The sequence below is a fragment of the Balaenoptera physalus genome, assembly GCF_965194825.1.
Source record: "Balaenoptera physalus genome assembly, chromosome: 13".
Lineage (NCBI taxonomy): Eukaryota > Metazoa > Chordata > Mammalia > Artiodactyla > Balaenopteridae > Balaenoptera > Balaenoptera physalus.
Window position 1 is genome coordinate 84,569,742 of NC_138892.1, and position 19,411 is coordinate 84,589,152.

The window sequence follows — 19,411 nt, forward strand, 5'->3', positions numbered from 1 at the left end:
TGTTCTAGGCACTGGTGATGCAGACTGAACAAAACAGATATGGGCCTGACTCCCCTGAATTTACATTATTGGCAAGCGGATAGGGAAAGTGGGGAAGACAAGGAAGATTGGGAGGTACACAATAAACAAACCATTTCTGATGGTGTTATATGCTATAAAGAAAATTAAGAAGGGATAGAAAGGAAAAGAATAATGGAGGACAAATTTTTCAGAGAGGAAAGTCAAGAGCTCTCTTGAGAAGTCACAAAAGGGGGAAAAAATTCATATATTAAGCCTGAGGGAAGAAGATTTCCATCAAAAAAAAAGTACAAAGTCCTAGCATGGGAAAAAGGCTGATGAGTTCTAGAACTAGAAAAAAGGCCAGTGCAGATCATATGAACCAGGGAATTCCATCAGCTCCTATAGCTGCACCAGACTTCCAGAGGACCAGAATTATGTAGAACCATGGAAAGGCATTTTAATTCTATTCAAACAAGAAAGTTTCTATAATCTGATACATAGTATCTTCAAACAATGTTGCAAAGTATCAAAAGCACTCAAATGCTATCAAGAATTTCTCCATTAATAGACAATTTGGAAGAAAGAAAATATGTAGCACTGATTTTTGTAGGCTACACATATACAAGTAGGTTAGAAACATAACTAATGCACCGTGCATGAACATTTTTTATTCAGTAGAATTAAGAGTAATGCGACTATCCTCTCTGGTAAGGAAGGAGTTAATCCTAATAAGAACTAGTTGAGGGACTTCCCTGGTGATCCAGTGGTTAAGACTCCACGCTCCCATGCAGGGGGCCCAGTTTGATCCCTGGTCAGGGAACTAGATCCTGCACGCGACACCAAAGATCCCACCTGCCGCAACTAAGACCTGGCGCAGCCAAATAAATAAATAAATATTTAAAAACAAAAAAACAAAAAAAACCCAGTTGAGTGTTTTTCATGGTCTCACAGAAAAGTGCCATAGATATGCTACAAGTATATCTGGCAAGTAATACTTACTTGAACTTTATCTGGAAACTTTGTCTATTAGCATGCAGTTCTTCCATAATACTTACCTTCTTCATTTTATACTGAATAGACTGGCAACATAGATTATAAAAATGAGGATATAGTGTCCAAATAATGGCAGCTGACTAACTTGTCTTAATGTTCAATGACTCCTGGCTAATCAAAAGTATCTTTTGCCAATTTTGGTATCTAAAATGTCAATCTATAGCTTTGTTGGCTTATCATTTGGGAAGAGAAACTGATAGTTTGATATATACATACATATATATATATATTTTAAGACCTCAGTGAGCTAGTAATTCAATTGTGGTACAGATTTAGTTGCATTAGAACAGAAACATTAGGCTATCTCTGAAAACAATATTTAGACATTTTAGAAAATTTTGTTGGAATACAAAAAGAATCAATGGGATTAAAATGTATTAGTGGGGAGTTCCCTGGCGGTCCAGTGGTTAAGATTCCGTGTTTCCACTGTGGGGGGCACGGGTTCAACCCCTGGTCAGGGAACTAAGATCCCATATGCTGCGTGGCGCAGCCAAAAATAAATAAATAAATAGAAATTAAAAAAAAAAAACACAACTATCACTGGGAAGTGATTTAAAAGTACTATGTAAAAAAGGACTAGGGAGTTTAACTCTCTAGAGGAAAAACTTCAATCTCAACTTAAGGCTTAAGTTTACTCAACTTAAGTTTACTCAAAACTGGATCCAAATTCAAGTTTAGGTTCATGGTCTCCCGCTACCCAGGCAGGCAGAAGTTAGGCAACACCAGAACCATTAAGTTCAACCCTTGGGGAGAATGAAGGTGCATGTTTCTCAAGAGTAAACTCCAGATGTGTGAGGAGTGATAGTGATGGATTTGGTCATATTTCTTTTTAGAAAGCAGGACAGAAACTAATACCTAAAATTATGGGTAAATGGATTAAAAAACAAAAGATTCTGCCCTTCCTTTTCCTTAACTTAAACAAGCAGTAGTATCAAGGTCATGTTGAGGCTGCTGAAAATTAATCTTGTTACAGATCTAAAGCATTTGGAATTGCAGTGATCCTAGGTTTTTCTATGTATTTGAATTACAGTGCAGTGGCACTATACAATTCAAAAAGAAAAATGTGAAATTATGGGTATAGATCTAAACATGGAAATTCAATATAGTCTAACCATGCTATAAAGTGCATTGGAGTCCGTGAAAGCCAAAGAAAACCTTTAGGACAGAGGGAATCATTCCTGTTGGCCTTGTTGTTAAGGGATTCTAGTAACATAAGAGTTGTTACCTCAAACACCACAAATGTCTCCCAGTGAAAATTTCTTTTGTGCCATGGACAACACATTAAAATTAAGAAGTTTCTAAAATTAAGTACAGCACAGAGACGCTGCATGTCTGCCTTCCAGCTACTTTAAACTTCTGAAAAGCTGCCATATGGACATGCCTCTCCCTCAGATGCCACAGTTATTATTCCTTGTGACTTGAATAAGAGCTATAGTTTCAGTTAAAAAAAAAAAAAAAAGAAGAAGAAAGAAAGGAAGGAAGGAAGGAAAGAAAAGGAAAAAAAGAACTCTGACTAAATCTCTTCAGAATCTTTCATAGGATTAAATGAAGCACCTAGTTATTAAACACTAAAGACCTACACATCTCATTTTCTGAAATATCGGAAACCGCAGAAAGGAAGAAACCCATATATGTGTCAGAAGTATCTGGCTTAAATACACAGTCATTAACCTTCCAAGGAGGCAGCATAATTTGTTGAACAGAGTCCTGCATCACGCTTTGAATGACCTGGCTTTTATTTACAGCTCCTCCTCTGCTTGTATGTGTTTGATCAAGGCACTGTGTTTCTCCGTGTCTCAGATGCCTTATCTAATAAATAGGGAGAATAACAGAGTTTCTTCTCTGCCAGTAATAAAGGAATTCTGTGAAATGATGACAGTTAGTTTAATTCTTTATATTGATAACATTTCAAAATAGAATTGTTCTAACCATTTGCTGATTTTTGAAAAGTAAATTCTTCATTTTCATGATAAAGGAAACTCATGCTATGTGGATTCAAGTTAGGATCAACATTATTTTTTAAGTTACTAGATTTAAGACCATTAAAATAATTTTCCTCCAAATTAATAGAGATCCATTCATTAAACATAGATCTCAAAGATTAGAAAAGAACTTTTACTCACATTGAAAAGCCATCAACATTGAGAGAGATAAGAGGATTCATTTAAATCAATTTTATTAGAAGACATACTGACAAAGATTAAATTTTCCTTTATGTTTTCTTTTTGATCACAAAGAGAAGAATGTTGCAAACTTAGATGACAATTTAACATACTTCAACTGGTTCTTTTTCAGTTAAAAATTAACCATATATTACAGAAATGATAATGTTCGGGGAGATGTGTAAATTATTTAAAATCCATTGGATTGGGCACAAAACAATCAGAAGTGCCATCCCCAGCACTGGAATAGGTGCCAGAGGCCCCGGCAGTGCTGAGCTCTAGCTTGATTGTGTGGGGTTCGGGAGAAGCCTCAGGGGAAGGGACAAAGTCATCAAAGTGGCTCAGAGGAGTTGTTAATATATTAACTAGTATGGAAGTATTTCACCATTATAAGATAATACAAAGTAGTGCTTGTTGGCACTCAAATTAGGTTGTTACAACAGATTAATTACCAAAAAATTTGGCTACATGAATATCCTGCTAAAATACCGAAACAGGATAGCCTTGGAACTTGGTGCTTCTAACTATATGGACTAAATCAGATTCTATATGGATTATTCCTCAAATGGAATTCCTTTCTCACTGCTATAAAACAATTTGATGATCAATTCACTGCAAATCAGAGACATGACAATTTTAAGCAAATTATCCCACCTCTGGAAGCCATAAAGCTTGAAACATAGAAGGAGACTGATACCCAGACAGTAATGGGAGCAAAATTTAATTTTTACTATGCATATTTCCATATCTTTTGAATTTTGTATTGCACACATATGTTCCCTTGTCAAAAAATAAGATACTTTGAGCAAATCATTCTACTCCCTAATAATTTATCCTTGGTATAAAATCTATATTCTCATATATCATTTCCCCAAAGTTGATTAACTAGAATTTAACAGATAAAATCAAAACCGGCTGTCTATTTTGATACTGGATCACACACTAATTAGAAACGTGACAGACATCTTAAAACGCTGTTCTTCAAATGTCACTGGTTCTTACATCTCTGCTTTCCTTCCTCAGAGTCAGTGTTTTATAGTTCAGATTAAAGAATAAAGTTAACCACCCCTGTTTTATAACTTTTCAAACAGGCAAGAAATTTAAAAAAAAACCAAAAACTTAGGGCTCCCCTAGTAGCGCAGTGGTTGGGAATCCGCCTGCCAATGCAGGGGACACAGGCTCGAGCCCTGGTCCGGGAAGATCCCACATGCCGCGGAGCAACTAAGCCCGTGCGCCACAACTACTGAGCCTGCTCTCTAGAGCCCGTGAGCCACAACTACTGAGCCCGTGTGCCACAACTACTGAGCCTGTGCTCTAGAGCCTGTGCTCCACAACCAGAGAAGCCACTGTCATAAGAAGCCCGCGCACCACAACGAAGACCCAATGCAGCCAAAAGTAAATAAATAAAATAAATAAATTAAAAAAAAACTTAAAAGTAGTTTCTTGCATACATATCTTCATTTGGACTTATAAGAATAACTTTCACCAGTTTATCTTTTCTGCCTCTAAGAACTATGGTATGCAGTCTTTCACTAACTGGACTACTGGTTTGCCAATAAATAAACTGAATAAAAATAAATCTATAACAGACATCAATTACTTTTTTTCTAAAGTCTAATTACTATGTAAGTCTTCAGTTCTATCGAAAATTGAAAATGCCTGATTACAGACAGACCTTGCTGACAATTCAGTTCACTAGAATAAATGGAAGATTAAGAACTACATAACTGATACATCACATCGACTGGAATAGTTACAGAAATTATATTCTTTACAGATACTACTATATAATCCCTCTTCCAGCAATGTTACAAGATGTAGAAACCTCCTGAATAACCTTGTTAAAAGGAAGGTTTGAAAAATACTTTCAACCCTATCAGAACAAAACAGATCCAGCCTCATTCAACATGGAAAGCTAATATTATTATGGATGGAAGGTACTTATAATAGAGCGGCTTGACTTTTCATGATAATAAGCAGAAATCTGTAATTAATCAACAATATCTGGGTGGGACAGACTCATATTGATAAAATTCTCAAGTCTGATCAACATTAGTCATAAATATTAGCCTGATGTGATACAAAAAAGAACCCATAACATTTAAAGTGCATTTTGGAAGGTAAGCCAAAAATAACTAATGGGGAAAGGCAGATCTTACATGTCTTAAGAAACAACTAAGTAAAACCTATTCATTAATTCTTTTGTTAATCTTTGCAGGTATTTTTCAAGGTCTTCTCTGCAGCAAAAATTTGAAATTTATCTCCTCAATACAGAATGAAGTCTCCCCTTCATTCCTTTGACCATCAGGCTGAAAATCCAGTCACAATATAAAGGCAAGCCTTAAATCTATATTAAAACAAGTTTTCTTGCAAGGTTTCCAATGCCTTTTGGCTTTGGCCTGGCTAGAAAACCACAAGAATAGCCTTGCATGCAAAATTCTGGCTTAGCTCAGGAAACTCAGAGGCACATAAGAACTATTTTCAACTACCAAACCTTTCTCAATCCTCTGCTGAGGTTAAGTTTGATGGGAGGGATAAGAATGGACAAGCCAAGTTGTTAGTTCCAAACCAATCACTAGTATCTAGCATAATGTTAGGCCAAACGCTATTGGCAACAGCAAACATCTTTATTTGTCCAGGAAAAATCTGATCATATGATAAAAGCTGGAATTTATAAGAATCCTTGTTCAATCAAATAACTAAAACTATAAATTTATTTCATATCTTTGGGTTAACAAAAGGGTGGAATTAAAAAAAGATATATAAAAGATCTCATAACTTCATTTTTACTTATCCCCTCTTTGCACAAAAAGTTAGCAATCTCTAATCAAGGGAATACATCAAAAGAAGAGAAAAAGTTGTTCCCCCTCCTTGGAGCAGAACTTTATACAATAAAAGTAATTCTACACCCTGGGAAAAATTGGTCTCCAAAATGTATTATGTTCTCCCTTATAAAACAGTACAAAAAACTCAAGAGTTCAAATAAAATACTAGCAAGTAGATGCTTTTGAAAAATGGAATACAGCAGGCATGTGATATGCCAAGCTGGCATCTGACATATGTTACATTGCTAAAATTCAAAGCAATACTTCGCTAAAGGGACTTAAGACATACTTAACCTTTGAGAAATGCACAGTGAACCAATATTCTCAATAAAACCAAGGTTGGTCAAAATGGTAAATAAATATATCAGAGTTTTAATCAAGATAATTTCAAAACAATTGAAGTTTATATAGTAATTTTGCATCGTTTTTCACTTATGAATAGTGAAAATGTGTGTCTGATAAGTTAAAACTCTACTGCATCTGATTCAATACTCTGATACTTAAACACAAGAAAAACATCAGAAAATTCTCTTCATAAAATGTTCTGAGACTTTAGAAAAGAATCTGTCCATTCCTTGCTTTCTCATTAAAACAGTCGAATATTTATAAGCACTATTCATGTGTCTAGCACTCATTGGCTTTTGACATCTGGGTTGTAATACACCAAATTAAAGATCATCAGTTCAGTCAAGCTTCAGAAACAAAGATTGCAAAATGAGTATGTCTATATATCTAGTTCGGTGGAAATATCTTGAGATATGTAAATATACATAAATGAGCATGAGTTTTGTAAATGTACTCCACTTAGCCAAAAACATGCACACAAAACACAAAGGTGAGAAAAGAAAGCTCTAGAGCTGAGAAGAGGGTATAAAAACCCTTCTAGTTTCAAGATGAATGTGATGACCAGGAACTAATTTTCATATCACCAAAAAACCGACACAGAAAACATCTCGCTTAGGCACCCACAAGAGGGCCAAAAAACATGTAATAGACCTTAAATCATTATAGTTATAATTTATTTGGTGTTTGCATATAAATATTAAATCAAAATGCATTTTCCTTTTTGCCTTTTTCAGGCTAATTTCTAATCACCATTTTACTAATCTGTCAACTATGTCAAATTCAATGTTTCAACACTTCTCCTATCTGCTATGATTTGAAAATGTCTAAATCCCTTAAGTTTAAACAACAAAAACAACAGAGTATAATTTAATTTGAAAAATAAACAAGTTGAGCCAGAACCAAGAAAATAACTTGTAAATCTAACTTTAAGAAGAAATAAAAAATTCTGTATACTAAAGTTTCAAAAGGGAAGGCTCTTTTTCTAACTGATCTATCTTAAAGCAAACACCACATAAAAAAAGAAAAAAAAAAAAGAGAGGGGAGTCTTTTGTCATTGCCTTGAAAAAGAAGATTCAGTATATAGTAGTGAAACAAAAATATTAACCAAAAAATATGTTATCTTATTTGTGTCAGATTGGAAGCTTCAATGAACTGGACTCAAAGTAAAGTAGAATAAAAACAACATGTTAAACTTAATTTCTTGAGTACTTTCCACTCACTGTTACAACATGTTAGCAAAAGTTCTAGCTCTGAACTTTAACACACTGAGTCAACTAGTACTTTCTTTGGAAAATTCTTCCCCAAAGTTATTTTGGATAAAAAGAAAATTCATTTTAAGAACGTGTCAACATCTAAAATGGTTTTACCTCAAGCGCTCATATAAAGTATATTAATTGAATATATGTATACAGAGATACTTCTGAAAAGAAAACCAAGAAGCAAACATATCTATGCAAGAAATGGAGATAGTGAGATACTTTCTCTTTAAAAAACTAGGCATCATATTCCCTAAGTAACAGAATTACATTAATTTTAGCAAATATGCCTGTATTTTTTGCATGTATGATTTTCTTTGTTAGTCTCTCTGTGCTACTATACCAATACACCACTATAAAGAAATTTTTTCTTAGACTGATCACTTATCCCACATAAAGGAAAACAAGACACAAGTTTTTAAAAAATCTTAATGTGGGATAAATCTAGTTTCTTAGTTACAGCTAAAACTTTTGTTTCTTTTGTAACTTTTAAAAACAGAGAGCAGTCCTTCTGACAGTCATTTAGATCTGTCAGAATATCTCTCATCTTTCTTGTATGGAAAAATTTCCCAGTGATTTCAGTCTAAACACATACACACACACACACACACACACACACACACACAATCTTGACAGGTTCAATTTAGATAATAAAAATGGGGGAAATGGCAACAGGCTGAAATAGATAGACTATATTGATAGGCAAACAAATATGTAGGGATAAGACAATGATTAACAACCCCCTTAGGGTAGCAGAATGACTCCTAGAACTTCAGAAAACAGATATCTAGACCCCACCTATGTGAACTGATTTTAAATTTCCAGAGAAGAAGATTGATTGATATGATTTTTTAAAAAGCAACCCAAGTAATTTATTATGTGCTGCAAAAGGTGAGAACCAAGGGGTTAAGATACCCTGATCAATGACAACTGTTGAGAGCATCATAAACAAAATAGCAGCATACTAATACAACTACTCATTATCTTAAAAAAAATGTACTCTGTATCATGGATAGTAATATTTGATAGACAAAACTACAGACATAAAGAACTGTGAAGTCTGAGCCAGCATATACACTAGAAAATGACAATTTCAAGACAAAAGCTCAAATAAGTAAAGGAAAATTCTTATGTTGCTTGTAGTAAACAATCTTAGATGTGGCATGCTCCTATGGAAAGCCTTCCAAGATCTGCATTTACTTTACTGTTGTTAATTATCGGGATAAAAGATTTTTTGCCATGAAAGAAAAAATAAACAAAATTAAGTAAACATTATGGGAAAAGTTGGCATATATAGCACATTAGGTTAGTTTTAGCTTTGTTTTCTTCTGCACTTTAACAGAATTTCACATGTCCTTTTCATCAATCTGGAGCAAGCTATTTACTTTCTAAATGAACAAAAGAGCGCTGACTTTTTAACAGAAGCCTAGGAATATGAAGGGCTGGACCACGACCTCTTTTCCTTAAATAGGTATTTCTAAAAAAGATTGAAACAAGAATCCACACTGTATAATTTTGAGAAGTAAGCTAATTAATAGTCAGCTGTAAGATAATGACAATACATTAAAATTTCTATGCTAGAAAACTGATATATTGAGTATAATAATAACTAAATAGACAGTATTTATTAACAGCATTATTATTAACCATACAATATTCACTATCTCATTGGGTCCTCACAATACTCCTAAGAATAGGTTCTACGGTTATTCCCTCATTTATTCATGGGGAAATTAAAATTTATATATAAGAAACTGCCCAAGGTAACACTGTTAGTAAGTACCAGAGCTGGAGCTTAGATCCAGGTCCGTCTGACTTCAAAATAATCAATCAGCTCTACTAATAGAAGTTCTTAGCAGTCCCAAAGTAGAAATATTTACAGAGATACAATACTCCTTCAAAGAATTAATAGAATAAAAATATATAAATTATTATATACCATTATTAAAAGTAGAAAAAGATAAGGATATTAGTATATAATACATAATAGTACAAAATAACTTTGGATTTTAAAGTTGTTTACATATGGGGTTGGGTTAAGCAGACCAACATGTGTACATAATTGGAAGCAACACAAAGAGAGAATAAAGAGAAAGGAGGGAAAAAAACATTTGAATGAAATCATGGCTGAATACTTCCCCAAAGTGATGAAAATCAATTTATACATGTAAGAAGTTCAATAATTTCCACATAGGACAAACTAAAAGGGATACACACCCAGATATACCATAGTCAAAATGCTGAAAGCCAAAAACAGAGACAATTTTTAAAACAGTAGAAAAATGACTCACCAAACCCTCATAAAGTTTAACAGCTTACTTCTTATCAGAAACAGTGAAGAAGAAAGGCAATGGGATGATATTTTCAAAGTACTAAAATTAAACACAAAATATCTGTCTACCAAGAATCTTATATCCAGTAACAACAAAAAAAACCTTTAAGATAGAAAACTATCTTTAAAAATTGAAAGTGAATTAAAGATATTTCCAGATAAAGAAATTTATTGTTAGCAGACAAAACTTATAATAAATATTAAAGCAAGTTCTTCAGGATAAAGCAAGTGAAATCAGAAAATAATTCAATCTACATGAAGAAACAAACTGTGCCAGTAAAGGTAATTATGTACGTAATTTAAAAAATAATATAATTGAATATGTCTTTTCCTTTATCTTCGTAATTGACTTAAACAGCAATTACATTTAAAAAATGTATATAACTGTAAACGTACAAAAGACAAAGTTTAGAGTCAAAGACACAATGGGTTCAAAGTAAAAGGATGGGAAAAGATATACCATGCAAAAAGAAACCATGATAGAGCTAGAGTGGCGATATTAATATCAGGAAAACATAGACTTTAGACCAAAAAATATTACTAGAGACAAAAACAGCCATCTTCTAAGAGGGTCAATACATTAGAAAGACATAACAATTAAAAACATATACTACATACCTAACATACTATCCCCAAAATACATGAAACAGAAATTGAAAGAACAACAAACGATTCAAAAATAATACTTGGATAATTCAATATCCCCATTTCAATAAAGGGTAGAAAAATGAGAAAGATTATCAACAGCATATAGAAGACTTAAACAATACTATAAAGCAGTACACATATAGAATAGAAATACACATATAGTATAGAAATAGAAATGTCTCTACATGCACCTATAGATATCTAAAGAACACTTCACCCCAATCGAAATCACCAAAAAGAAGCTCTCTGACTATGATGGAATTAAATTTGAAATTAATAACAGCCAGAAATTTGGTAAATTTGCAGACATGTGGAAATTAACAAACTTCTAAAGAACCAATGAGTCAAAGAAGAAATAATAAAATACTTTTATATGAATGAAAATAAAAATACAACATAAAACTTATGGGATTAAATAAACTAGGATTCAGAGGGAAATTTTTAAGTATAAATGCCTATAGTAAAAAAGAAAGAAAACATCAGATCAATAACCTAGTTATCCATATTAAAAAACTAGAAAAATAACAAACTAAAGCAAAAAGCAAACAAAAGATCAGGCAAAATAAAGGTTAGAGTAGAAATTAATAAATCATAGAATAGAAAAATAAGAGAGAAAATGAACAAAACCAGTAGTTAATCCTTTGAAAACACCAACAAGATGAGCAAACCTTTAGATAGACTGACCAATTAAAATAGAGGAAAGACTCAAAGTACAATATCAGGAATGAAAGAGAAAACATCAGTACTTACCTTACAAAAATAAAAAGAATTAAGGGAATACTATAAACAAATATATCCCCCCAAAATAGATCACTTAAATTAAAAAGAGGTAAATCCCTAGAAAGGTGAAATTACCAAAGTAACTCAGGAAAAAGATTTAAAAATCTGAAGAGATCAATAACAAGAGATTGAATTAATTAAAAAAATCTCTCACAAAGAAAAGTCCAGTACCATATGGTTTCAGTGGTAAATTCTACAAAATTCTTAAAGAAGAATTAATACCACTCCTTCACAAACTCTTCCAAAAATTAAGAGAAGGGAACACACCCTAACTCATTCTATGAGGCAAGTATATGGATAGCAAAGCCAGATAAAGACATCAAATAAACTACAGACCAATATCATTAATGAATATAAATGTTAAAATACTCAACAAAATATTATCAAACTGATTTATGCAACACATAAAAGGAATTATGCACCATAATCAAGTGAGATTATTCCAGGTACTCAAGATTGATTTAACATCCAAAAATCAAAGGGAACACATCACATTCATAAAGAAAAAATAATAATTTTCAACAGAGAAGTAGCATTGGACAATATCTTACAACTTTTCATGATTAGAAAAAAAATTCAAACTAGAAATAAAAATGGAACTTCCTCAACCTAATAAAGGCCATCTATAAAAATCTCACTGATAACATCATACTTAATGGTTAATCCCTATTGTGTATATTTTTGCAGCTCTTATTAAAATTGTATTGGAGATCTACCTGGAAAAATTAGGTAAGAAAAAGAAATAAAAAGTGTCCAAACATGCAAAAATCAATTCTATTATTATATGGTAGCAAAGAACAATCTGAACATGAAGGGTTATTACCTAATATTTTCTGCCTTGGTAGGTGAAAGCTTTCCTGGTCTTTTGGATAGAGAGATCAGGCTTTTCTTGGGGTCTGTTGTCTGTGCCCATTTGGTATTTCTGGGTTGCTCACTTCTCCAGCACCTTGTCTGGGGCAAATGAGGCAAAAAGAAAGCCTAGGGAACCCAGCATTATGTAGTTACTTGGATTCAGGGTCCCTAGCCAGTCTGCCTTCTTCTGTCTAACTCTCAGAGTCTTATGTCTTTTTATATATAATGTCCAGGGGGTTTTTTTTAGCTATACTTAGTAAAAAGAACAGAAGAAAAAACGTCTACTCCATATTTCTGCAAGGCAGAGATTAAAGCAAAAATAATGCATCTTCCTATGCTTTATTTTTTAGGTTTTTGTCATTTTTGTTTTACTTTATATAAAACAATTTCATTTTACATTTTTTCTTTATTTCCTATGTAAATAAATTTTATCTTATTTATTTGGCATTTTTCACTATCTTTTCTAATGAAATCTTTTTTCAAACTCCTCAACAATGTCTCAATTCAGCTTGTAGGGGGAAAAAATGATTGATCACATCTAGTACAGGACAATCAGAAGAATGTAAGATTCCCTAGCAACCAGGAAGGGTGTTAGGAAGGAGGCAGATCCAGCTGCATATTTGAGTAAATGAGTGCATGGGTAGGAGAGGCAAGGGTGTGGAGCCCTGAAAACCAAAAGATTGAGGAAAGCTGTGGTTTTAGGTTCCTTACTTCCTATATATGGTATGCATAGGTGAATGGATATAGAATATATATTCCATTGGACCAAGGAGTTTTATTTTGTTCAGTGCTGTATCTATGACAGTCCTTGACATAAAGAAGAAAGTCAATAATATTTCTTGAATTAAGGAATGAATAAATGCAAAGAGATGTTCACAAAGCTTCTATTAGCAACAGTAATGAGAAGTTGTATTTTGGTTTGTTTTTGAGTTACCTAATGATTAATGAATCGTCCATCAAAATGTTTATATGCTTTAAAAAACATATCTTTAAAGATATTAAGAAAAAAGAGAAGCAAAATAAAACAATTAGCACATGAACTTCTCATGCATGAATTTAGAATGGAAAAAAATCGTTTCTTTTCTTGTTCCATAATGGGGCACGAATCATCAACATTTACATTATAAAGACCTCTAACCTACCAAGAAAATATTGCTTATTTTTCCTATCTAAATTACTTTATTTTTTCCACTTTTTATCAAGTTGATTGTCAGTATGTTTCTAAGACACCTTGGTTGTAATATTTTACACAATAATCAATGTATCAGATGTATTCCTATTAAGAGTACTGTAATATCTTTGTGCAAAATGTGAAGCTCAGCAATAAATCAATAATATGGAAAGCTATATGAAAAGTATTTATACCAACGTTCCCTACTATAGGAGAATTTATATAGTTTGCATATTAACTGAATACAAGTATACTATGATAAATTAAATATAACTTTGTAGGATACATGATTTGATACCTAATCCTTTAAAGCAAATTGTAATACTAATGCCTGAAACTTTTAAATTCTCTTTCTAAATGAGTGTCACATAATAATATGAGACAAAGAAGAGGTGAAATGAGTAGCTCTCAACTAAGTTTCTTCAAAATATAATTTGCAAAATATATTTGCAAAGTTGTTACATATGCTTTTAAACTCATTCATTGCTAGTGTTGAAAGTAATACACAATAAACACGTTTTCAGCAAAGGAAATATGTGGAGCTAGAGACAAAAAAAAAAATTTAAATATCAAATGCTGAGCTTTTCAGAAAAACACAACAATGTAAGTACTTTCAAAACATTTAGATACTGTCATACAGAGTGAAGTAGGTCAGAAACAGAAAAACAAACATCGTATATTAATGCATATTTGTGGAATCTATAAAAATGGTACAGATGAACTGGTTTGCAAGGCAGAAATGAGACACAGATGTAGAGAACAAACGTATGGACACCAAGGAGAGGAAGGGGGGGATGAGATGAATTGGGAGATTGGGATTGACATATATACACTAATATGTATAAAGTGGATGGCTAATGAGGGCCTGCTGTATAGCACAGGGAACTCCACTTCGCTATACAGTAGAAACTAACACAACATTGTAAAACAACTATACCCCAATTAAAAAAAAAAAACATTTAATTTAGAATTCATAAATATAAATGAGTAAAATATAAATTCATCCAAGAATATATCACTTAATATGCCAGGAGAATTATGTAAATTCCAGTATTTTAATTCTTCCAACCCTTAGCCTTAGGAAAAGAAGAAGATGGTCCAAAATAGATCCTATACTTTTCCCCAACTCAACGACTGTAAAGCTGGTTTGTATTAGTAGAACTAAAAATTCACAACATTATAAAAAAAGAGCCAATAATCACAGCTGTAAAAACCAGCCATTTTTTAATAACCTTCTCAACAATGGCACCAGTTTCTATATTAGTGTGGTCACAAAAATGACCTTTCGTGTCCCAAGACATATCTACCAATTATTTTAATACCTTGGATTTTAAAAAAAAGTGCTTTTCACTTAAATTCTGGATCTACTTCTTTTTCTACTTTTATCCAAATGACTTGTTACAGGAAGCTTTTTGACATTAAATTATCAGCTAATTAAAATGAAATCAACTTCTATCATGTCTAGGAATGAAGTTGAATCAATAAAAAAAAGTCTATATTCCACATATGGTAGAAGGATTTTTTAAACATTTATTGTAATAATTAACAATAAAAAAATAAACTAAATGCCTATTTACACAGGTATAGTTAAACCAATTATGGGGTGTGTGTGTGTGTGTGTGTGTATATATATATATGTATATATATATGTATATATATGTGTATGTATATGCATATATACGTTTGTATATGTGTATATATATGATGTATACACACATATATATATACATATATATATACACACTGTGGAATACTATAGAACAATGACAAAAATAGGATAAGTTTATATATACTGACAAGTAAATATAGCAAGAAACAAAAGAACAGATTGAGTAGAACAACATTTTTCTAAAAGCAAATCAAAATTATACAGCATGAGTATACGTGTGTGTGTGTGTGCGTGTGTGTGTGTGTGTGTGTGTGTGTGTGTAAATACAAAGAAAAACCTCTAGAAGGATGCACATAACACCATTCACACTGGTTACTTCTGGGGAGAATTTTTTGAATTTGATTTCAACAAGAATGTATTCCTTAATTACTTGATGGAAAAAAATGATCTAACATAAAATTTAGGGGGGAAAAATTTTGTCATCAAACTCTCAATTTACTTTAAATGATTAAGCTTATGCAGGCTTAGCTTATCCAGAATAATACTGTATATATCACTGATACTGACATTTATTATAATTTTTATTATTACTTAAATGTATCCAAATCTATTTAATTTGTTTAAGAAAAAAAGCTATGACAATAATTTTCAGATTTATATCACACTTTTTTTTTCTATAAAAGGTGGAACCAGAGTAAAGACCAAAAAAGCTAATAACCTAGCAATTAATTCTACAGTATTTTGTTTTCGAACTTCAATCCTGTGTTCTCAAATATTCTGTAAGTTCTCAAATGCAGAGCAACATCTAGCATTACCTTTGTAATCTACTAAGTATGCTTTCAATGAACACTTATTAATCAATGAAAGGAATTCTATACCAAAATAAGACTACACTATAATTCTATAATTTGTGTAGCATATGTCTATGTGTGTAATTTTTTTTACTAAAGTTTGCCAAAGTTTAAAAGAATAAAGAAAACAGACTCTCAAACCGCTACCTTATATTCATCCACAATAATGCTGAGGGCTTCATGACCAGCTTTCCTCATGTCTTCCAATTCTTGTTTATGTTTTTCCTGAAAGAAAGTAAGAAACTAAGCCATGATTTATTCTTTTGACAAAATAACAACACACCATTGACTTTTGCATCTATAAGTGATTGAGTAGCTTGTGGCACGCAGCTGCAAACAAACAGAAAAACTATTTTTTAAAAAAGTTCTGTTTAAAAGCATTCTGCAGGGCTGTGGCAATGAGAAATTAAAGGGAAACAATAACTGAGAAAGGAAAACCATGCTGAGGGGTAAGGTAACACACAGCAATGGTGTTATCCCTTGGGGCATCTGGCAATTCTGGACCTGGATCTAGAGACAGGAGGTCCTGTGTTACTTCAACAAGCCAGGACCTTTTTTTTTTTTTTCATTACTTCTCTAGTAACATATACATGCCAATAGTTTAATACATAATAAAGTTTGAGAACCAATGGATTAAGGTAATCAACCCCCCATTCTACCTTTCTAGGAAAGGAGAGGCTTACCTCTCTTTGGAGAATGTTAACATCCTACAGAGCCTTTCCAATTTTTCAAACACAATGTACAGCTTTCAATGCAAAATTATCAGAGATGGTAAAAGATGAGACCAAAGAAACAGAAAACAGAAAAGACAAAAGAAATAGACCCATGTGTGATTCAGAAATTATTTATCAAAGAGTTTAAAATATGTATGAATAATACATTCAAGAAAATAGAGACGAAATGGAGAAAACAGATAGGATAGAGATTTTCTTCAGAGAACTGGGATTCGTAAAACAGAAATTCTACAGTGAGAAAAAATGTATTATTAACAACGCAATAGATGAGGTAAATAGTAGGTAAAACAGCAGAAAGCAGGATTAGAGAACCAAAAGACAGTGGGGGAAAAAAAAGAAACTACAGCAGAAAGAGAAATAAGTGATGGAAAATACAAAAAAAAAAAAAAAAAAACACTTTAAAAAGACATGGGACAGAGTAAAAAGATCAAATATACATGTAACAGAAGAATTGTAACAAATAATCCAAAGAAAGAAGAAAAAAATTAAATGTAGCAAGATGGCAACAATAGAGTGATGAAGAAAAATAGAAAACAAAAATTTCTAACATATGCATGAATTCAGGGTATTATAAAACCTACAGATATTTCTAATAAACAGTAAGATATTATTAAATATTAGAGCAATAAATATGAAATTTTCGATGAAATGAAAAAACTCCTATGAAAAAACACAACTTAACAAAACTGAAAGAAGATGAAATAAAAATTCTGAAGAGTCCTATATGTCTTAAAAAAAATTGAACCTGTATTAATTTGAAAACCAAACAAAATAAAACTTCCGACCAAGGAATCCATAAGCCCAGGTGATTTAACAGGTTGATTTTAATAAACATTTAAGAAACAAGTAACACAGACCTTACACAAAATCTTCCAGAGAATAGAAAAAGAGGGAATACTTCCCTACATATTTTATTAAGACAGCATATCCCTTATACTAAAATCTGTAAAGATAAAGTTATGAACCAATCTCTTTTATGAAAACAGAAGCTAAAATTCTACATAAAATATTAGCAGATGGAATCTAGCAATACATAAATAAGATAATACATCTCAACCAAGCGGGATTTATTTTAGGAATGTCAGGTAGGTAGAAGTGATGTACACCATTTCATGCTTGAACCACAAAACCTCCAACACAATCCTCCACACATTCCCTTTTTCCCCCTATTTGCCTGCTGATGTCAATGCCTAAGATGAAAATTAAAGTCACGTGCTGCGAACAGCAGCAGGGCCTCTATCAGCCTGGGACCCTGAATTGACTGCACCATCACCCCAGTGGACTTGGAGAGAAAATTAACTATATTTAGGGAAAAGATAACACCAACAGTTCTTGTTCATTTACTGTCACCACTTTCTCATTTATAAGCTTTCCTCATTTACTATGCCTTACTTATTCACAAGTTCTATTTCATTATCAAATTCTAATTGCCATTTCCAGTATATCACTTTACGTATCTTTCTGTAGCTAGGTCATTCTTTCCCAAAACAGCCTAAACATAAAGGACCAACAAGGGCACTTATTATAAACACTGATTTTTGTTGGTATGACTATCAATCTATGGCTCATGGCAGCAATCTTTTTAAAGTCATTTTCCCATTTCTGTCAGAGTTGTTTCAGTAAAAACTAAATAACATAGCAGCTAAATCCAGTTACCTGGTAAAGCAAGCTCATACGTTCTATTATACTAAAAAGCAAACACATGTGGGCAGCACTACCAACTCACCACTATGGAACTCCTATTCAGGTCAGGTTATCTCACTAATGTTATGTGACTGTTTCATAAAATGACCTATGAGGGCAAAAGCATCAATTTCTATGCTGAATATTAACATAGTTTTGTTCCTCTTAGTTTTTAAGATTTTTTTTAAAAAAGTAAATAGAAACATTTTTCTGACACTTTCTTTTCACATCATAGTGGAACATCTTAGGCAGTTCTTGGGATGCATATATTATACCTTAAGACCAGTGATTTATGACAAATTCATATAAAGCAGGTTACATGGTCAAACAAATTGTGGAAATTAACAATATATATTAAAATATTAGACCTCCTACAAACCCACAAGTAAAGAAATATGTTGAACTTTACTAAAACCAGCATTTTTCAGACTTAACTAATTAATTTACTCTTTTTCTCTATCTTGACAATACCTATTACCAACTAATCTCTTCAGTTCAGAATTGAAACTGAGAACCAAAAAGGTCAAAAAAGCTTTCTAGAGTTAATCAGTCTAAAGCAAAGCAAATTAACCTAGATCCACTAAGTGAAACTGAGAATATAATCTATTTTTACCTCAGTAATTAGAAACTGAAGATGAATATGCACCATTTCAATTATAAAGTTTGATCATTCAACAACTATGGTCTGAATAATGACATGAACCATCAAAAAGTATTAGTGCTCTATTTAAGGCACACATAGAGTCCATTATATTAAGCAATTCATATAAAAGGTTTTATCTAATAGACATTTTATAAATGATCAAAATGTTCTATGACATTATATTTTATTATAATTGAAAATAAATACTTAGTCAATGGCTGTACCTTCTCACATAGAAGGAACAGCAATCCAGTGCTTTGCATAGTGCCTTAGAACACAGCAGCTGTTCACAAATGTTTGTTGGATTATGCTGAAATTCTCATTATTGACATAATGGATTTCTATAATCATGTTAGATATCAGAACTAAAATTTTGAAATTATATTCAATGTGTACTTCATAAGAAATTTTTACATAATGTAGAGATACTCAGTAATATTCATCATCATTCAAGATAGAAAATGTAG

At 32.2% G+C, this 19,411-nt stretch overlaps 1 protein-coding gene across 26 annotated transcripts in view; it reads right to left on the reverse strand.

The window, feature by feature from the left end:
- Window positions 1-19,411, reverse strand: part of CCDC91 (coiled-coil domain containing 91) — a gene marked incomplete at its 5' end in the record, with an annotated part of 407,914 nt that overhangs the window by 204,708 nt on the left and 183,795 nt on the right. For 24 of the 26 annotated variants that reach the window (XM_082419790.1, XM_082419788.1, XM_082419786.1 and 21 more), the window contains one exon: window positions 16,032-16,109. The exons of the other annotated variants lie outside the window; for them this stretch is intronic. In XM_082419790.1, the coding sequence (XP_082275916.1) occupies window positions 16,032-16,109 (78 nt within the window). The remainder of the gene's footprint in view (window positions 1-16,031; window positions 16,110-19,411) is intronic. 26 annotated transcript variants of the gene reach the window in all.